This window comes from Thermobia domestica, chromosome 8 (assembly GCF_964235325.1).
Source record: "Thermobia domestica chromosome 8, izTheDome1.hap1.1, whole genome shotgun sequence".
In the NCBI taxonomy this organism is placed as follows: Eukaryota; Metazoa; Arthropoda; class Insecta; order Zygentoma; family Lepismatidae; genus Thermobia; species Thermobia domestica.
Genome location: NC_137461.1, coordinates 106,464,001 through 106,486,981, shown reverse-complemented (window position 1 = coordinate 106,486,981; position 22,981 = coordinate 106,464,001). Strand labels below are relative to the sequence as shown.

Below are 22,981 nucleotides of genomic sequence, written 5' to 3'. Positions count from 1 at the left end.
AAGCGCTATTACAACAATATTTTAAAATAAAATAACATTGAGGCATAAAAATATAACTGATATTTTAAACAAAGGAAGCTATGGAAACAAATGACAAATACAGATTTTAAATAAATAATTGGCGTTTGTTTCCGTATTTTCACTGGTTTAAAATAAAATCAATCACACTTTTATGCCTCATTGTGGTTATTTTATTTTAACGTATTGTTGCAATAGAGTTTAAAAATTAAGTAAAGCAATTCAATTTGCGAAACGTTTATGAAGTGATCTATCTTAATGTGAGTGACTTAAACTGCTGAACAAGGCCACAGAATAATTGGTAAAAATATTTTACAAAAACTCTTCCAGATGCAATCAACCACATAAGTGTTTCACGTAGCTTTTTAATAGTTAATATCAAGTTTATAAGAAAACAATATATATATTCTGCTTCAATATAGCTACTGTATGTTAGCTTTTTGTTTTCTAGTTACCTGAAGATCTTGGTGCATAACACATTAGCAGAATTCGTAGAAGTTTACAGGAGAAATAATCCACTTATAATGAGAGAGAGAGAGAGAGGTGATCTGTTTTGCAAAATTTACACACAATTGTACAATCTGCATAGAAAGACCTATTTATAAGGAACAAATTTCTGCATGTCTGAAATAAATAGTAAGTATTAAACTAGGAAGTGACATGTAAATTACCCGAAATCTAACTGTAGTGTAGTCTCATCTATTTGTTTCTAGTGTGACAAACTTCGCATTGGGACAGAATCGGAACACAACAGTAAAGTATTGTTAGAAATCTTAAAAAATGCGAAACGAATTGCAAAGTTTTTCATATTAAGAATGCAGAATTCGCGCGAAATTCAATAGAAGAAAATAAAAAATGAATGATTTAACTGAACTGTGAGTATTTACAATAACGTTTAGAGCAGGCAATATGTTTCTGTCATGAGAGTTATTTCCTATATGTAATATGCGTAGAAACAGTGCGAAAACTACAGTAAAATACCTGCAGATACAACATACAAACACGATCGCACTGCTACTTGAGGCAGTCAACAGTTCAAATTGGTATGTGCTTTCCGCACAAATAATCGTTTTTGGATATACCCACCATCACATCGCGCCTCCTCCCTACAGAAGTACCAGCTTTGCCCTGCCCTAACTCGAATTTAGATACAATTCTTGCCTGTAGTAGCTGTCTAGAACAGGCTGATGCGTAAATTCGTACTTATAGAAGTATGAGGATAACTTGTGAAATAATTCTAATTTTTCAACAATTATTTCTGATGGCTACCTATAATTTCACCTGCATTAAGTGGGGTATTGTAATGTCGTGCATCGCAAATATTTTGCATGACAATACGGAAATAATTAATGAGAGAATTATAATTGTCCGAAAATTATTTCGAGTGGTATTCTCAAATTTAACCTGCACGAGACAGGATATACAAATTTCCGTGAGAGATGTATCGAAAACGAAACCTCAGTGCATACAAGGATCACTATATTTTGAGCCTAACAACAACAACAACAACAAAGTAAGTTTATTTATTGTTTTTGGAAATAATTTCCTTTTTGACCAATACACGAAGATCCCGACACTTTCCATTCCTGTGCACTTTGGGTCCGAATATTTGCCTCACGATTTTTTTTTCAAATAATTTTAGTCTGCGTTCTTCTCTTAAAGTAAGCGACAATGTTTCGCAACCGTCCAGTACAACCAATATAATTATCGTTTTATGTTTCAAGCTTCAAATTCTTCGACAGGATTCGCCGAAACAGAAGATTTTGGACTGAATAATAACAAGAATTTAGTCAACGTTTAATTTATTCGTGGATATGGTTTTGGTCTAGATATTTGAACGTATCTACTTTATTGAATGTAGGCTATTTAGCTTTCTCTGTATTTGATTTTTTTTTTATTATTTTAGTTTAGCGTCCGTTTCAGTAGCGAGGTTATATTAGACGTGGACCTAAAGTTTAACGTAGGATCTGAACCATATGAACTTCCGCCGGGAATCGAACCCTGGTCTCCCATTCCAGAGGCTCTTACACTATCGAAATAGCCATGGAGAGCTCGTAGTTTTCTCTGCATTTACTTCTAAACTACTCTCCCTCTATTTATTTTTCCTTATGCTACTTGTCTTTGATAAGAGACATCGCAGTCTCAGCCTTCAGTGCGCGAAACTCAGTTTTCCTCACCACCTTGGCTTGTTCAGGTATGTACATTCCCTCTGAGTAACAAAGCAGATCCTCTTGTATAAGCATTGCTAGTAAAAATAGTTATCACTCAGACTATTACAATTAATTGTAAACACGGTTCTATTAGTTCACTTCATAAAGAATTCCTATTGCAATTTCAAACAGTACACACTAATGAATTACTGACCTAATCTGTATTTCAATTTTTGAAATTATTCGTTAATTTCAACTACTGTGTTGAAGTCTTTATCAGACATTAAAGTGAGAAAGGCTTACGGAAGTTCGCTTATAGGAAAGTACTACTATACGTTTTGCTTATAGAAAAGTAAAAAAGCATTGAATCAGTGATTGATTGATCAACGCTCACGTAAAACCGCTTAAGCTAGAAACTTCAAATTTGGCACGGGTATAGGATTTGTGAAGGAAGGTACAACTACCAAAGAATTATCGGAAATTCGATGAGGAATGTGGGGGAAACAGGGGTAGGAATTATTATAATAAAATGTCCACATCTCGGAATCTTTGAAGGGCAGGAACATGAAGTTTGGTATACGAATTTTCCATTTAAAATAATTAGACACTTTTTTTAACCTTGAAGAGAAGAAAAGCGGGTGAGGGAGAAAAAGGGGCAGGAATTACACTTACTATAATAAGAGACCATAACTCGAAATCTCTTAGGGTTAGAGGCATGAAATTTGGTATTTGGACTTTCCATTTAAAAGAATTAAAGATACGTTTTAGTGTTTTTGATATTTCCCTTGGAGGAAAAAAAAAAAAAAAAGAATGGGAGCTGAAAATTTCGTATACCAAACGTAACTTTGTTCTATATTGTTTTTTTAAGGTGTGTGGAAGGTTACAAAACAATATTTGTATATTTCCATGCAGAAACACTGCATATTTTCTAGATTTTTTGCTGGGAATTTGATACTACTCTTTTAGTATGTTGCTTGACGTTTTCGTATACTACTGAAACCTAGTTTCAACTGCTTTCCAGAGACAATTCTTTAAAAAATTCTGCACGTCAACTTTGTCCCGACATTGCCATGTGTGCATACAGGGTGTCTACTGAGTTTCAATGTCAAAATTCAAGTATATTTCCAGTATATTCAGTATAACTATCACCAAATTCGAGTACCTAATACAATGATTTTTTTAAAAGTTCTTTAGGAATAATCACACTTTTGATGATTTCAGGTTTGTAATTATTTTACCCGTATTTATATATTGTCCGCCCCTGTGCTCTAAATAATTTGCACCCTCCCTTCCGCACACACTTATGTCCCAAATAAGGAACCAAGCCGTGATTTTGCAAACATACCAGCTCTTGTTGAGTAGCAGTTTAGATATTACAAGTTACAACGCAATCTTAAATGGCCTAATTCTCTTAATGATGATTATCATGTGATGTTCTGTTCAATTTAGGTGTTTGACCCGACGGTCCCTGGGCAAGGTAAACCCATGGTACAGAAAATGAACCAAATGACCTGTTCCAGGTCCCTAGATTACACCTGAGATGATATATGAGGGGTGTAAAGTACCCATGAAAATAGCATGGTGGTATTTTAAAAATAATTGAAAACTACCAATATTAGAGTTGCATTCATAATTTTGGGGGTCGCTGAGATGAAAAGGACAGTTTTAATCCAATTCAACTTCAAGGTCATACTCCATTCCCCAGAGAGGGTGTGAAATTTTAAAAATAATCGAAAACTACAGATATTAGTGTTGAATTCATAGTTTTCGAGGTAAATGAGTTTAACGGCATTAATTTTTTTTAATGATCAATTCATCCTCGCCCCTTCAGGTGGGGAGGGAGAGAGTGACTTTTTACAAATTATCTGATAATCTAGCTAATTAGTAACTACTGTAATTTGAGCGAATTAAACACATTAACATATTTTCTCGAACTTGCTCGGGACTCTGCGGGTTGCTACTTTTAAATATTACTTTATCATATATATCCAAAATTTTGCCGCCTCCTAAATTCTGCCGCCCTGTGCAGAATAGCACTTACCTAAATACGGGCCTGGTTTCACCATCAAATAAATTTTTAATTTTTTAAAATAAATTTAGTTAGCCTTGATTTCTTTGAAATACAAATGATTAGGTGTAAGTTACTGCTCATGAAAGCGCTGAAATCTTTACACAAGCAATGTACCACATCCATACCAAGCATTTACTGGCCCTCAATTTCCCATCATTGGGCAAACTTTTACTGTCTTTGCTGACTTATTTGCAGCCCTGTATACTGTACTTGAAGTATTGCATATATATAATGCATCCATTGTTATTATACGTGAGGTATTGGGGGAAAAAATTTTAAAAAAAAAGTGGAAACTGAAAACAGTATTAGCAGGAAGGGGGAAGTTAGTGACTATCTGCAACCCCAAGAGAGGTGGCGTCACCTCTTAACGCCGGATCATTAGGGACAATCACAATTTATTATTTCAGTAACTATACTGTATTACATAAGTATTGTTCTATAAAATCACTTTTTTCATTATCTGAAGCTCAATTTCACTACTTTCCTTTGACCGACAACTTCAATTCATTACTTTCATGGCCCGTAGACACCCTTCTCGGAGGCCTGATACAGTGAGCCAAGAGCATTATTTGTATTATATAAATGTATTATTAAGTATATTATAACTTGTATAATAATTGTTTATTATTCTATTCTAGTTACAGGACTGTTATTACCCTGGACTTCTGGAGTTTAAAAATCCCGGGTAGATTACAAAGAATAATATTTGTGTATTTCATGATTTTTCCAGTATACAGATCAAAATTCCACTATATTTTCAGTATTTCCTGTATCAACATTAAATTCCTGTATTTCAAGTATTTCCAGCATCAGCAGACACCCTGGCATATACTAAGCACTGACCACACTACGATGATTGTACTTTGTGAAATGGAGAAACTTCATACACCCTCCATTCCAAAAGAAACCGAACTTTTGAAAACAAATAGTACCACTAGTGCCATCTGTTATAATATTTTACCGGTAGATGGCGCAGTCCCTCGTTGACAACTGGTATAAATGTCATGACATTTGGATGCACGGCAACAAAGTTATTACGTTTCAACTGTCAGTGTGTTGTGTACATCGGTCGGAAAATGAGTTTCAAACAACGAGCTGCAATTGAGTTTTGTGTTAAACTGGGTAAAACTTTTAGTGAAACGCATCAAATGCTACAAAATGCATATGGTAATGAGTGTCTATCCCGTACGCAAGTTTACGAGTGGTTCAGGCGATTCAAATCGGGTAGAGAGACGCTGGATGATGACGAAAGATCAGGCCGTCCCAGAACCGGATTATCGGAAGAAAACATCGAAAAAGTGCGTGAATTCATCAAACATAACAAAAAATCGTCGGTGAAAGTTATTGAAATGGAATTAGGCATTCCTCAAACAACCGCATACCGCATTTTGACCGAAGTTTTGGGCCTTAAGAAGGTTAATTCGCGGTTTGTACCACACAAACTCACAGAAGAACAAAAAGTTGATCGAATTGCGCATTGCAAAGACATCGTTAAAAGTGCTCGGCAGGATCGAAACTTCTTGAAATCGATTGTAACTGGTGACGAGACGTGGTGTTTTGAATATGAGCCCAAAACAAAGCGGCAAAGTGCTGAATGGAGAGCGCCGGATGAAGGAACACCCAAAAAAAGTCGCTTGGTGAAGTCAAAAGTTAAGGTGATGCTGATTTGTTTTTACGATTCAAAAGGAATTATCCACAAAGAATTTGTTCAGCCCGGCCAGACAGTCACTGGAGAGTTTTACTTGGGCGTCATGAAGCGTTTGCTGGCAAGAATTCGTCGTATTCGGCCCGAATATCGCGAAATCGGCAGTTGGACTCTTTTGGACGATAATGCACCATCACATCGTTCGCGACTTGTAACTGAATTTTTGGTCAAAAATCACATTATTCGCTTGCATCATCCGCCCTATTCACCAGATCTCGCTCCGTGCGATTTCTATCTGTTCCCGAAACTGCATTTGGCGATGAAAGGAAAGTGGCACGCATCGATTGATGCCATTGAGAAGGCGACGACCGCCGTCCTAAAGACCATTCCAATAAAGGACATGGAGAAGTCGTTTGACAACTTGTTAGAGCGTGCAAATATGTGTATCGATGCAGAAGGGGAATACATTGATTAATAAAAATGATTTGTTCCAAAATGTACATTGCTTTTTTGTTTTTTTTAAACGTTCGGTTTCTTTTGGAATGGAGGGTATATTTTATCATATTCTGATCAATTTCATACGCACATCCGATATGTATTGAATATGTTTGGTTGCATAACTGTACTAAGAACACTTATTCACTACTACCTAGTGCTCAACGCGCTCGTAGTTAGTTGCAAAGGTGGTTAAACTGTTGGTATCCATCTTACAATTAGTATATTTTCAGTTTCGTTAAACCATGCTTCGTAATGCCCTTCTAGATTCTTTTTTTCATTTCTGCGTTTTATGACAATTGAAACTCCTTGCATCTATATTTACTTAGACTACTTGGTAATTACTGAAATTTTCAATGAGAACTCGTAAACGAATAAGTAGATATCAACAACAAAAACTGCACCTCTAATATTTTTTTTTTTTCTTTCTTAATAAAAGCAAAAAAGAAAGGAAAGATCATAGAACCACTATTATGAAAGTTTTCTTAATATTTCAATTTTCCTCTTGTGAATAACACGATGCACTTCTACTGCAGATGCAGTTTCTACTACTGATTGGCTTGTCATAATTATCTCGAAACTAATGTTTCATTCTTCCATTTTTATTACAATCTTTTGGCATACTCTCAATAGCTGTTCTGCATAAAGCACTAATTGGAATTTTTATAAATAATCTATAGCATACTAATATTAGTCCAAGTTGATATTTCTAACCATGCATAAGTTAAGTTCCTTAAAGCTGTCACATTTACATCTATTTTGTCCTTACATCTATTCTCCTGTATAATTCCAATACTTTGTATCATTTATGCTTCAATAATACAAAATATAAATAGTGAACAAAATGTCAAACAATAATTTATAGGAACCTCGAACATTAACATTCCCCTTACCCTCTACTCATTTTCTTTACTACCATTTCTGTTCTAAAAGGAAAATATTTCTCATTACTATTCTTCCGACGACCAGTGTACATTTCAAAGTTGTAACAATGCTCTAATGTCTTGCGAAGTGCTAACTTTGAAACCCCAAAACGAATCGCTTTGCCACGAATAAACTTGTTTTCATGGATGATGATTAAAATATTTCACCGTCTGTTCGTCTATAGAAAGATCACGATGAAAGATTTCAAATTAAGAAATTTTCTCTGTAAAATATCAAAGCGAGATCGCAATTTAATCATTCTATCATTTTTATTTAACGTCCACTATTTGCAAATCTTGGCATCCAATCGAACACATATTTTATGTCTTCAACCAAATATCAATACTGACGATCTTTCAATTTACGGTATATAAATGGGGGGCGCGGTGGCTCAGTGGTAGAGCGTTCACCTCTGGTGCTTGATGTCCCGGGTTCGATCCCAGCCCCCGCCAAGGGAACTTTGTGGTGGACAAACACCGCGCTCGTGGGTTTTCTCGGGGTTCTCCCGTTTCCTCCCACTTTCTTCATTCCACCATTTTCACTCATCTCTCATCATCACCGTCTCCTTTAGCCTAACCGGCATAACCGTGGGACGTAAAACTCAACGATTTCATTTCATTTTCATTTTTCAATTTACGGTATTCCTACAAGAGTAAAATTTCAATAATATTTAGACTTCTAACTGGGTACCGGCCACAGTGCGCATTCTCTTGGTGTACAGGATTCTGAGTTCAATTCCCGGTGGGGAGCACGGAAATTTGAATGCATTACGGTGGTTCGGATTCACCTTAAATTGTAGGTCCATGCCTGATATAGCCTCGGTGCAGAAATGGGACACTAAACTTAACTATCACGCAACAACAACACTAGTATACAGACGTAAAAACTTCTTACAAAATGACAGTTTATTATCTCCACATATTTTGAATTTCAAGAACGAATTTGAAATAATAAACTTCTTGCTTTTCTTGAAGGGCCTACTTTTCCATGTTACAGCGCACGACCGACCCACTTGCCTCATCACCAGGACCACCCTGTCTCCAGTTATGATCAAAATTGTGAATACTGCTATTGGCAATTTCACTATCTATTTTGTATGGTTCTTCGGACAGTTTATTAAGAAAGAGAGGAAACTTTACTTACCTCTTACCTTTATAAGGAGAATGCTATCGAAGAATTCGCTTTGGTGGTGTTTGGAATGGTTATTATGAATGCTAGATATTAATATTTAAAAAACTTTAAAATACATAAAAGAAGAAAAACAAATCAAGTTAGATCTCCTTTCTAATCCAATAGTTTTTGGTCGCTAAACCCCAACCAATACAATAAAATTCCTTATCAGGTCAGGAGGAACACTTTTTTTTTCTTTCTTTAAACGAGTGTACACATTAGTCCGTTCAGCAATATACTGAAACATTTCTTCGGAATTTGATATGTAACTACAAACAATGAAAGATAAAAAACGTGAATTCTTCATCTCACATCTCTCTCAGGTCCGTTCCTTCATTCATCCACCAAACTAATCGACCTTAGAATATGTTTTACTGTCTGCACCACGAGTTTTTACTGCTTCCGCAATATCTCTAGGAAACACCGGATCAAGATCAGGTCATCACGTAAAGTTCTTCGTCTGAAAATACATCATCTGGAGGTGAAAGAAAAGTTTCCTCAACTGCATCACAATCATTGTCCAAAGATACTGTTTATAACTGTCGTTCTTCAAGTGACAGGTTCTATCAACAAGCAAAGAACTTACATGTGTTAACCATTACAAACTGTGATGAGCAGTACTTGGGTTGAAGTTACAAACCATTTCATTTGCTGCATCAATAAAACATTTCTAAATCATGGATAACACAACCAAAAAAATCTGTTATCATTAGCGACCTGTGTACTTTTAGAAGTATAAACGTTATTTTTCACTACACAAACACAAAACATATGACCGTTTGGAAATATTTTCAGTTCATAAATGGTACATTACTATATACGTTTAAAATTATATATAATTACTTCAATCGGAAGTGGGGATTTTAGTTCACCATTTCGCTGTCACTGAAGTCCATGTGGATCAAATATTCCCAAACAGCAACAACACTTACAGAGATTTCCAAGGTGATGTTTTCTTTGCACGAGTTCCTTGATATACGGTAAATATTCACACAAGACAGCCTCGGAAAGTACTTCTAAGGCAATCAATGTACGAAGTAATTAAAGGAGCAGTTCGAGTTCAAAACAAGTTTGGTGCCACAGAAAGAGTTTAGAAACGCAAGGAACACTTTTTTTTTTCTTTTTTTTTTTTTTTTTAATTTTGATAGGTCGTTTTGTTTAGCTTCTATAGGCGTTTGTTTTTGATGATTCGCAAACGCTGACGTCACGCGTAGGCTAGCGACGAACACGATGTGAGTCAGCAACCACTCCCTTGTGCGTAACTGATAAACCTTTAATAGTGCAGTGGACTTAATAGATTGTTTTGGGTTCGTTAGCAGTCTAATCTTGTATTGGAATTCTTGAGGGACGTTTTCGTTAGTTGCTTTTCTTACAGCACTAGTATAAAAAATTTATAGAGAGAGCAGTGATTACGCAGTGTTGTGCGAATCAGTGTTTCTTCCAGACATGCTTTATTTTGGGGGCACTATCTCCCGGGGATCTGACTGTGGCCTCCGGAAGTGAACAAAATAATATACTAGTACCGTGTGGAAATAATGTGCGCCCCTTTGAATACTAAGTGTACCCTTCGGAACATTTTTTCTGAAAGAACCACTGGTGCGAAGTAGAAAACATGTGTTAAAACAGGGCGTGCTGCCTGTGAGCTGAGGTAGAAATGCGTAACACTTGCTGTGTTTTCGGTTATAATTCTCGTGCTATTAAAGCTGAGGAACATAAAGTATATTTTTTTAAGTTTCGACGTCGTGAGAAATAACAAGATAGATATAAATTATGGCTCAAGAAAATCAAAAGGAAAATTTTTGTGCTAAATAAAAACACACGTATTTGTTCCAAATATCTTCAAGAGTGTTACTTCGAGCAGTCACGTTTATTGAAAGAAAAGCTAATGCTAGGAGAATCATTTGCACGCAAACTGAGAAAGAATGCTGTTCCAAATATATTATTGAAAGAAAAGCTAATGCCAGGAGAATCATTTACACGCCAACTGAGAAAGAATGCTGTTCCAAATATATTGTCCGAGCCATTGTACAAGCGCCGATGTATGTCGAGTTATCACATAAAAATGTCGTACAAGACGCAATTGACGGTTGTAGTCAAAACGAGGCATTAGAGAGTAATAGCGGCGGTGTCATTCATGATTCGGAAGGCACTGTTTTAGAAATAAATGTAAATACAAATGCTATAAAATGTAAATTGGGGAGTGAAATATAATGGCTTGTAGAAAGAATCAGTGACGATGGCAGTGTTCTTCAGGACATTGATTCATCGTTTATTTTTATTATTTTATTTTATTTATTTATTTATTTTTGTATCAATAGGCCAGTCAATAAGGGATGATGTAGGGTCGAATAAGGAAAAAAATAGTGGAAAGCTGGAACAAATTTTATTTTCTTTATAAAAGTGTCTGTAACAACATACTAATTTTGCACCCTTCTACCACCCCGGATTTGGCCGCCATCTTGGAGAAATGGCGCCAAAAACTAGTTTTTTGTAAATATCTCGCATGGAATGCATTTCAGAGCAAAACGTTATTACAAAAAATGATCTACATTAAATTCTCTACAAGAAATGTTCTCTTCATTTTTTTCTCTAGGATGCACCGTTTAGATGCTACAGGCGTGGCTAATTACGCATTTATTTTTCAGCATCGCTTTGTAGCAGATTCTTAATGAAAATTTTCTGATAGTATTTTGTTTTAGTGATTTTTATTACTAAATTAATATATTTTTCATTCATTGCAGGTGCGTCTAAGGATAAGTAATCAGGTCTATTGGATCATCTATGTTCAAGATATCGTCAGCTAAAAGTTTTATCTGTGACAGACTTCTCAGTGAGAGTGTTAAGTGTATAGTAACAAAAGGGACTGAAAATTAGTAGATTGCAATATTAAAGTGAAAGAAGGAAAGGAATGACAACTTAAGGACTGGAAGGTGTTACGGTTCATGAAAAGTGTAGAAAAGTTTACACAAAAGCAAAGAAGTAGCAAAGCTTTGCTATAACGACGTACTTCATCACCTACGCCGGTAATCCTTAGATCAGAAGTACTAAGATTTAATTTTCAAGAAGCCTGCTTGTAACAATGTAGATCAGATTAATTTTTAAAGAACCAGAGTGAAAAAAAAAATTAAAAACTTGTGAGTGAGCGTAAGAGTGCACATCGCATCGAGACAATTCAAATAAAAGATTATATTATGGAATCAGCCGACATAAGAAATGACTACTGGGCAGGGTTTGAAAAAACCCGAGCTTTTTTGAAAAAGCCCAACCCACCTGGGCCCATACGGGTTTGTTCGGGTATTTTCGAAATATTTCAATGTCTTTGGTGTAAAAGTGTTAAAATGTGATTTATATTTCAACAATGTCATTGTCAGAACTTGCAACAATTTTCTACTCACTGCCGTTTTGAAAAAATGGCCGCCATTTTAAAATTTTACATTCGACCGCCGAGAAAGTCTACACAGTAAATTTAGCATATCTTGTGCTTCCACCGTCAAAATTTCAACTTAAAAGATACTCAGATACTCGAGTAGCGTACATACTCGCTGTTTTGACAAAATAGCCGCCATTTTGATATTTTACGTTGGTATGCCGCCAAGATCTATTCAGGAAATTTAGAGTGTCTCGTGCTTGTACTCTGAAAATTTTAACTTAAAAGGCCTAAAGTTGTACCCTGTAGTGTGTGTGGTAGAGGCAGACAAACGAGTTGAGTTGATTTTGTGTTTAACGTCCACTTCAGCAGCGAAGCTATATGAGACGGGACCTACTGATTAAAGTGGAATCCGAACCACGTGAGCTCCCTCCGGGAAGCAAACCCGGGTCACCCACGCCGAAGACGCGTACAATAACCGCTTAGCCATGAAGGAGCTGGGCAGACAAACGAACAAATGTAAATCAAGTCATCCAGAAGCCTGACTGACGTTCGCCAAATATGAATACCAAAAGGGGTCTATTAATTTAAAACAAAGATATAATTTACGTTGTATGAAATAAATAAATATTTCAAAATATCTTACATGAAATTAACATCTTCCAGCGTAAATAAACCTGCCATATTTTCTCCATGAGAATACGGTACACCTCAGATCCCCCCCCCCCCCAACTTTCCAACACAATGAATTGAACTATAGTCTGGTTATGAACAAAAGTATAATATGCCATGGTGGCTCAATGGTAGAGCGTTCACCTCTGGGGTCCCTAGTTCGATCCCAGCTCGCGCCAAGTGAGCTTTGTGGTGGACAAACACCTTGTGCGTGGGTTTTCTCGGGATTTTCACGTTTCCTCCCACTTTCTTCATTCCGTCATTTCATTTATTTCTCATCATCATTGTCACCTTGAGCATAGCAGGCAGAACCGTGAGATTAAAAGTAAAAGATTTAATTTAATTTTATTTTATTTTTTATAATCCGAGTTTCCATCAAGTTCCATCAATGGAAAAAGTAGCATTGCAAATTCCGCTCGCTATCAAGTCGAACAGGGTGGTGTAATAACTTCCTCGAAACTGTTACAGGCAACAGCGTTCTGTTCATTCACTAATTACAGGATTCCCAGCTAATGTCAGAATTTTTTGTTTTTCACTTTTCGAATAAGCTGATATTGATAGCAGAAATGGAACGGAGTTAAAATACGGGACACTCGAGCCCCAAAAATGGGTCTGTCCCGTTTTTTACGGAAGGTATGGCAGGCTTTAGCGTAAAATAAATAGTTTTATTGCTGAAGTATTCATTTCCGATCCTTCTGCGTTTAATTCGGGAATTTCCCGAGCACTTCTTTCACGGCGTGTACATCAAAACTTCCACTAGTACAGAAATTTGAACTCAGCACTTGAAATAGTAAGCGTTACATAGTCTTCGGAACCCCGAGCATTAAGCTTCTTAAGTTTGACAAGACTTTTTACGCTATTGATGGTGTTGATTCTACCGAATGCTTATTTGAAGAGTAGCAACAAATGACTGAACTAAACTGTTATTGTTCAACCAAATTTTAATTGAAAAAACTAGTGTTTTACATCAAAGGTAAGAAATAATACTAATAGTTTTACTAATTTATTTACATATGTACTATTAGTACCGGCACCTATGACCTTAAACCTGTCAAACGTATGAATGATAACGTCCCTCGGTGTCGCCGAGTCGACGAGCACACTATTCACGGAAAATATTTTCTAAAGTACAAAATTGCTTATTTTACTTCAAAAGGCTATAAGCATAATCCATACATTAATTTGTTCTATAACTATCTCCAGCTAAGTTTTTTAATTCATTTAGTGCATTCAGAGCTTTATGAAGGTTTGATGTTGAATGTTGTTGTATACCTTAACGTGAAAGCCTCTAATTCGCCCAAGGAAAGTCTAAAATCTGATAAAAATCACTTACAATGTGATCACCTTAGTTGTACCAATAATATACTAACAAATAGGTCAAAAACCCAAGTGGGTTTCTGGGTTTTTTCGGGCTGGGCCCACTTGGGCAAACCCTGCTACTGGAGCAAAGAAATTGGTATTAGGATTGGCAATGGTCATGATCAAGTTGCTGCTGAAGCCAGATACCATTTCTCATGCATGAGAAAGTTCTACAAGATTTCTTCTGGAATGAAACATAATCGTCCCAAAGATAATGTTGTTTCAGATAACTTATGCTTTCAACTATCTTGAAGCTAACAAGGAAGAGTGCCAATTTTCATTCAGCGAAATTTTTCAAGATCATGATGTATTTTGTAATAACATGTTTTGCTCTAAAATGCATTCCATGTGAGATATTTACGAAAAACTAATTTTTGGCGCCATTTTTCCAAGATGGCGGGGCAAATCCGGGGTGGTAGAGGGGTGCAAACTTAGTATGTTGTTACAGACACTTTTATAAAGAAAATAAAATTTGTTCCAGCTTTCCACCCTTTTTTTCCCTATTCGACCCTTCATTGACTGGCCTGCAAGTGACAATGATGGTGAAACGGGTGACCAGAGTTGTTCCGCGGAGAGCGATGTGAATAAAACAAATTTAACCGGTTAAGAATTTTTCGTATTCTGGCAAACTTCACATGTGTTATTTTATTTTTGCCACATATACCGCGCTCCAGTACACATCTTGAAGCACAAAATTATGGGCAACATTAAAAATTGCAACAAAAGGTGAAAATGAACATATTTATGTTTGAGAATCGGAACTATGATTAAAGGAAAAATACTTAGATATTGTAGCAATCTCGTCCGCCATCTATTTAAATGGTATTTGGTTTCGAAATATTAGTTCCTTTTGTAAAACGTTGAATTTATGCTTTTCAGGAAAAACTACATTTTATAATATTATAAAAACTTTTGTGCAGCTCACCATCAGATATTATTTTCTACATGCTGATGACATTTCTAAGTCTTTGTAATCAGTTCTGGAAAAGGAAATCTCACTTCAGAACATGCCATCGCACCACTCACAAACGAAGTGCCTGCACTGTGTATGGAAGCCTACTCTCGCAACTTGACCATGGATGACGTCACCACAAGATCTTTTTTCTCTGTTACACACTACGACTGAACGTATCGCGATCAAACACCATTCCTTTCAGAATTTTCAACTCTACAAATGGAAATAATTTGTAAAAATTCATTTCTAAGTTGAACTGCTGCTTTAAAAGTTTGATTAGAATTAACTGTAATGTTTACCTGGGAACAGGAGGTTCAGAAGAATGTACAGATACTGCCTTGTATTTATCATCATTGCCTTCAATGATATCTTCGACTTCGGATGCTTTCAGTAGGGATACACTAGAAGCGAGTACATGCTGACTTAAGCCTGAAAGTGACAAAAAGATGTAAGTGCTTAAGAGTCCAATATACGTAACACTCTCACAATAATTAACCTGGCAAGTTAAATATCCATATATTACGTAGTTTAACATCCCATGATTACGGACCAAAGATAAGGGAAACGGTGATGATGAGATGGATGATATTGTGGAATGGTGAAGGTGGGAGAACCCCGAGAAAACCCATACCCACAATGCTTGCCCATCATACAGCCCACTTGGCGGGAGGTGGGATCGAATTATGGACTTTAAGCGCCACAGGTGAGAGCTCAATCACTGAGCCACTGCGACCCCTGTTTATTTATGTTTAGCGTCTCTTTTCAGCACCAAAGCTGTCCAGAACGTGATTCTACAGCTTTATGGTAAAACCCGAACCACTATCATACGTACAATTTTCAATGTTCTTCAATCGGAAATTGAACCCGGGACCACATGAACCAAAGGTGCCTGCACTAGCTACTACACCGGCGGATACAGCAATAAATAAATAAATAAAATGGTCAAATCTTAGACAGTCAGTGATACCTACAAAAGTTCGCATATCGTTACAGCGGAGTTCGCCAAAAGCACAACTAGAATCATACTTAGCTCTACTGTCCTTCAGCTAGCCTAGTGGCTAGAGTGCGTGATTCTGGTGCACGAGATTCCGGGTTTGATACCCTGTGAGGGAGCAAAGAACGGACTACACTGGTTTAGACAAAGAACGTAAACAGAAGTCACTCGATCAACCAACTATCTCAGACTACAGAATAAGCATTTTCTGGTGATCCTATCACGCAAGCAATATCAAACAATAATTGTACAATAAGTTGAGCAATAACAATATTATGGAATGTTCTTACAGAATAGTTTATTTATTTATATTTTATTTTTAACTTACCCAACTATTTCAACTTTCTAACTCAGAGCTTACGCAGAGGAGCCAAAAACATTTCTTTAACAAAACACAGCAAAAAGCAAATAATATTACCAAATATAGCATCACAGGAAATTTTTGTCTCCAATGCAAATCGAACCCTGCTTTAAATGTTCTGTATAGAGTTTTAGATAAACAAACTCCACAAGTTATCAAAGAACAAGCTTACAAACATTGTGATCACAGCCTATCAAGTAAAATCAAACATCTTACTTGCTTGGTGATTAAGAGAAAAATAAGCAAAAGTCATACCCTTGGTGGTTATATATATATATATATATTTTACATATGATCTGCCAAATGAAAACCATAGACGAGTCATGATATGGGGGCATTATAGATTTTGCATGTCACTTATAATTAGAAATATTTAATACCCAGAGCGTTTCATTAATGGACACTTATTAACAGGGTTGTTGGAATTTTCCCTAGCCCAAAAATCCCGTTTTTTTTTGGGGGGGGGGGCAACCCACAATAAAACCCAAAAAGAGGCCCACCTTCAAGAATGTACTTCAAAACTTGGATTGAAAGAATCATCTTAATATGATTATCATTTCTTTCTTTAATCGTACTTCTTAGAGTATGCCTAGTTTCAAAATTGGATTAAATTAAGTACTTACCACCAGAACCAAATAATATTGAAAACAGAAAAAAGGTCTGGCAATCATCCTTAATAAATTTTGTTTGCGCTCGATCAAATTCTGTGTAACACTGTTCAATTGTAATATATTATATAAAAATGAAAATCTTGTTTGTGCGCGCAACAGGGGAAAACGGTTCAAACGTTTGGAAAATTTTTGGATATAGTTATGACGTACCTCAGACTAGGTTTTTAATCAGGTTACTTTGATTAAAATGCGTGTTCTATGGGGGGAGGGGGGGGGGTGAAAATCTATGCGAAACTTTTAATATCTCTTGATTCTGTCAAGTTAGGAAGATCTCATTTTTTATGTAAACTTCCCATTAAAAGTGGACCCATGTCCCAGTGTTTTTGAGAATTTCCATTTTAAGTGGGGAAGGGAAGCATTTTCTATAATTTGAAAGAGATGATGTCTGTTGTTTCTGATCACATCACACGAGGAAACGGTTAAGCAGTTTGAAATGAATTTTTAACATACAACAGTCCCGTTTGAGGGATGACGTTCCTCGGCGAGCACACTGTCCCGGGAAAGGGAAGGAAGAAAAATTTGGTGAAGGAAGCGGCCTGGGACCTATAAGTTAGGTAACACCCGGCATTTGCCTGGCGTGAAAGAGAAAAACCCAGGAAAAACTTATTTAGAGTGGCTGGCCTGAAAAAGCGTTTTACACATTTTCGACCGAGTACCCCCACCGGGAATCGAACACGAGTCCGCAAAGTTAGTAAAATGAAACTTGGTATATAAACTCCTCATTAAAAATAAGTTGGAATGTGTTGCAACGTTTTTCTGGATGCGTTTAGGGGGAGGAGGTGAGGTGATTTTCCATAATTCTTTTGTTTCCATTGAAAGCGAAGTTGCCTGTTGTTTGTGATTGCATCACGGGGAAACGGTTGAACAGTTTGAAATGAATTTTGGAACATAGTTTATTACTATTATTTATTTATTGTGTTACTTTGATTAAAGAGCACATCATATTGAAAGTAAAGGGGCATCAAAATTTCAGCCAAAATTACAGCAGCTGAAATAATGTGCTGAAAAGGCAAGGAAAAGTACAGAAACAAATAGCTAACCAAGTGTAATTTTTCTGAGTGCCTGCATCAGGAATAAGATAATAGTACTTGTGAACTGAACTCACCTAATTCCACTAATTTCTTCCTTTCCTCATTTGTAATACTTCGTCTGAACATACCAGGATACTTTTTGTATAAAGATCCACGGAATAATCGGAGGTAGTTCCCCACCTGAAATAAAGCAAAACAACTTACAAAACTGTGTTAAACAAACAGGGATACACATATTCTTTTAATGCTACCGAGTTCCGACTTTATGGTGAATTTCTTTGTGTTTTCTGTACTATTATATTATAATAAACGCAAGTAAAATTTAATGATCTTTGATGACATAGAGTTATATTTATACATACCGAAGCTGAATTGACAGTCATTTGGCTTGTACTTTGAGTCAATATATTACATGGATGGTTATGAAAACGCAATCCATACCAAGGTACCCATCACTAGAAAAAGTGCAGAAGGAAATACTAAAGTTAAAAAATAACAAAGCGCCCAGAGAAGATGGAACGGGACCAGAACTACTGAAGGGAGGCAGAGAAGAACAATTACATGATATAATAATGGAGGGGTGGGGAAAATAGAAAATGCCTGATGGATGGAATGGGGATAATGTATTTGATACATAGGAAACGAGATAAGGCAGACTACCGAAATAATAGAGGAATAACATTATTAAATATAGCATACGAATTGTTTCGCAAGATACTACCGACAAATATTCACATTACATCAAATACTAGAGTAATTCTATGAATATGACAAGCCACTGTACCAGAAGTACGTAATTTTAAGCAAGCATATGACAGTCTGTATAGAAACAAGATATTCGAAATAATGGAAGAATGTGGAATTTCAAAGAAACTAGTCCACCTAATCAAAACGAATTTAAATACTACTAAGTGTAAAGTAAAAATAGAACAAGACTTGATCGAAGAATCTGAAGTTAAGAGAGGGTTATAATTATTACTTTTAACATAGCGTTAGAAAACATAATACAATAACTCCTTATTAACCCAGAAAGAAACATATTAAATACAACAGCATATGCAGATACAGATAAGAGAAACCAGACAGTCGAAAGAGAAGAAGCAGGCCCAGAAGAGGATGTACAGAAATTATAAATTCGGGGCTGGAGAAGAAAAACAGAGAATCGGGAACAATGGAGAAGAGTGGTTAGAGAGGCCAGGCCCTTCAAGAGCTGTACCACCAACCAGTAAGTATGTACGTGTATATTTCAATCATCCTTTCCTCTTCCTTAGGATGAGTATTTAACTCGAAACAAAAAGATAGAAAATCAACTTGACTCAAGTGTTATCTTAAAAAAAAAAAAAAAAAAAAATTCCACGCCCTTTATTGTTTGTGAAAAATCTATCTTCCCACTCCCGAATACGTATTTCAATTCTAGTGTAGAGCTAATGATAAATACCCAGGTTAACTCACGTTTAAAATTTCATTTTTAAAAGGTTTAACCGTATTCTCATTTTCGTCATAAATTTTGAATCCCTCCCTCTTTGGTTTGATTTTTTTTTTTTAATTTGAAAATGAAAAGAAATCTTTACGGTTTACGCCCCATTGTTATGCCGGCTAGGCTGGAGGACAAGGTGGTGATGATAAATTAATGAAATGATGGAATGAAGAAAGTGGGAGAACTTCGAGAAAACCCACGCACATGGTGTTTGTCCTCCACAAAGTTCACTTGGCGCAAGCTTTATTTAATTTGAGTTTAGCATTCCGTGTAGCACCGAGGTTATATGAGACATGGATCTACAGCTTAAGAGTCTTCATCTCGGCGAAATTAAAATACCGCTAATTTTACAGTAATTATGTGATATCTTCAAATAGATAAAAGATGATTGAAATATGGAACAAGAGCGCCCTAGACAATATTATTTTGTGTGAGGTACCGTTATCACATGTCACCTAGCTACAAACGCGAAAATAAATGCCGATTTTCAAAATGGCTCGAAATCGAAAGCAGATAAGTGAGTCGTGATAACGGTTTCTCATGTAAAATAATACTGTCTAGGGCGCTCTTGTTCCACATTTCGATTATCTTTTATCTATTTGAAGATCTCACATAATTACTGTAAAATTAGCAGTATTTTAATTTCGCCGGGATGAAGACTCTTAACGTGGAATCCGGCGGCATTTACCACAATATACTCCCCCCCCCCCGATAAAAAAAAATATACTTCAAAACTTCGAGTCCCGCCCCGTCACTCCGTCCAAAGAGCGAGCGTTTTAATTAGTCTAGCACAAAAAGCAATGCCGATTATATTCCCTTTGTTTTTGTAGTACATACATGCATATTAGTAGGTCTACAAACAAATAATAATATATGTCTTTTTCCATATGTCAATTAATTACAAATCGAAAACGCTTCACTGAAAAAAAGAACACTACATAATGTACTTGTATCTTCTCAATATTAACGGCAATTAATTAGTTCGTGAAACTTTCGACTTATTCTTGCCTATCTGGTGAAGTGTGGAGTACGTGACGCATAGTACAATTGCCGTGTATTAAATGACCTCTTAATCGTAAAATCTATTGTAAAAAAGCAAACTAGCAACTGGAAATAAGAATAAAAAAATAAAAACGCGACTTTTTATTAAAAAAAACGTCTATTTAATAAAGCCGGCTTCTTAACTTGAAGTACTATCCCATTATTTGCCTGGTGTAGTCTGAGGCAAACTAAAGAAATCTTCAATCAGGACGGGTAACTCACGGATTTGAATCCTAAGTGTAAAGGATTTTATTCTTACTCTTTGTTATAAAGAGTTACCGACCTCTTTGTTACTTTCAAAATTGTCTTTCTAGCAATCGAAATATAAGCGCGTATCAATAATGCAAAGCGTGTTATACCAAAAGCAGATGGGGCTTCATGGATTCCCTTGTGTCACTTTTTTCTAAGTTTAATGCACCGAAGCTAAGCGACACGGTGATAATGAATAATAATGGTGCCATGACGAAATTGGGAAGAAATGGGAGAATCTCGAGAAAATCTGTCACTCGGTGTTTGTCCACCACAAAACTTAGTTGGCGGAAGTTAGGATCGAACCACAAGCTTGCGTCAGATGTGAGCCACCGCGGCCCCACAAGGGTATTCCATTTTCATGCGTACAACAGAATATAAATGCGGGAAGGTTCTAGAACACAGGTCCCCCTATATTGATTTGTAGCTAGGTTCTTAGTTTCTGTACCAAACTTCAATATTTAAGTCACATAGTATTGCCAAGCGAGCGTTAGCGAGTGAAGGCGGGTTAGAGCCCCGCAGGGCACGTTGTTTTCTGTCTTTATTACAGCTAAATAGAAAGAGCGACTTGTGTCCTAGGACCCTGTATATGAATGCTTAAATACACGGCTTTAAATATACGTACAAGACTTAATAAAATCTAATTTTAACCATAAAACATACTGGGCTGAACTTTTAAGAACCCTGCTATATCGGGCCTTTATACTACTGAGTAGGCCCATCTAGTTTACGTTATGTTCCTCTGTTACTGAGTTAGGTTAGTTTCAGTCTTTACGGCATATCGTCGGTACTTAACCCATACATTGTACTATAACTGCGAACACTATTTCCTTCTCTAACCATCAGCTACTCGACACATCAATCTTCTTTGGCTTCTACACTTTCCAGTAGGGTACAAAAGAAAACCCTTGGTGCAAGTATACTTATTATAAGACAAAGTCAGTAATATAATGCATTTGATGGCGTTAGGAACTAATTTTGCCTTTAAAATAACAAGTCATCATTAAGTTTATTTAGCTTATTAAAGGTGTCCCCCAAACTATGAAATATGGACACTGAAGAACGATGGATGTATAAATGTAAAACTGATAATAAAATGTGCATTCCTATGTTCTTACCACTCTTGAAAAAAAAAAAAAAAAATGTAGGCATTATACTTTTGCAAAACTACCGGTACTAATTTCTGCAGTAGGTGTATGAACTCGTTGATAGTTAAGCATTGTGTACGTAAAAATACTTTCTCACACACAAAACTATTCTTGCGTCAAATCTTCCCTGCTAACAATTATCAATCTGCACAAAAAATTGTCCTAATAATGTTCAGAAATAAATTATTCAAATGTTTATTAATGTCTCAATAAATGAACCGGTCTTTAGAGTACGCTTATGTAGTGTTCATACTAATTATCTATTTTCCAAACCTCGAGAGAGAAAATATCTGGTTTTCGTATCTGTATTTTCATACCTCTGAACCAATACAGTAATATTCTCCATTTTCTTCAACTTGAAAGCTAATCGGTTTATCACCATAAGTTCTGATGGCCATCTTTGTTGTTGTGGTCTGGATATGGGTGACTGGTTGTTTGACTCCACCACAGTGTTGCTTATATGAGTTGTACTTGAAACTTTTCTCTACCAACACTGCAAGAGAATCATACGATTTGAAATCGCCATCTAGTCTAGAAATAGAAGCAGAAATACGTCTAAACATGTAGTCCTGGTTTAGGTACACATTAGAATCATAACATATTTACTTTTTTCATGGCAGTTTTATTTTCAGTGTATTACATAGTGTTTCTTAAGGCAGGACTTGGATTATTGGTTGAGGATTGACTTTACTATCCATTTCATAAAGATAGGTCCGCGGTGCTACCCTGACGGTCACTTAAAACTTATATTGCATTGTCGTATTTCCTTAGAATTGTTGTCTTTTCAATACTTAAGACATAAAAATTTTCTTTGTACTGTGTACTGAGAAAAAAAATTGAAATTAATGAAAAAGTGCGTATTTTGTCGTACTTTTTTTTTGGGGGGGGTTAGATTAACGTTTATATGACTATATAACGAAAACGAGATAACATGAAATAATTTAATGTGCACGATATGTAGGTGCATCTAATATCTGTAAGCTCTGAAAATTTCATTACTCAACATATAGCAGTGGCGTATTTTATGGGCAACCGAGGCTATGGCGGTGGTAGTCCTGCAACATTAATAAAGTTAATATAACATATAAATAAATTTAAAATAATACGTTTACAGTTTATTATCTTCTTTTCATGGCACTAGTTTATATTTTCGCAAATGTGAATACATACTAAGGCAGCCGTT

General features: G+C 36.1%; 1 protein-coding gene across 2 annotated transcripts in view; it reads right to left on the bottom strand.

Moving 5' to 3' along the window:
- The window catches only part of Snr1 (SWI/SNF related, matrix associated, actin dependent regulator of chromatin, subfamily b, member 1), a 44,504-nt gene extending 22,237 nt beyond the window's left edge, over positions 1-22,267 (bottom strand). For both annotated transcript variants that reach the window (XM_081768839.1, XM_081768840.1), the window contains exons 1-3: positions 22,116-22,267; positions 17,958-18,063; positions 15,126-15,255 (exon numbers count right to left, since the gene is read on the bottom strand). In XM_081768839.1, the coding sequence (XP_081624965.1) occupies positions 15,126-15,255; positions 17,958-18,063; positions 22,116-22,196 (317 nt within the window). In that variant the 5' untranslated portion in view covers positions 22,197-22,267. The remainder of the gene's footprint in view (positions 1-15,125; positions 15,256-17,957; positions 18,064-22,115) is intronic.
- Between the last annotated feature and the right edge of the window lie 714 nt (positions 22,268-22,981).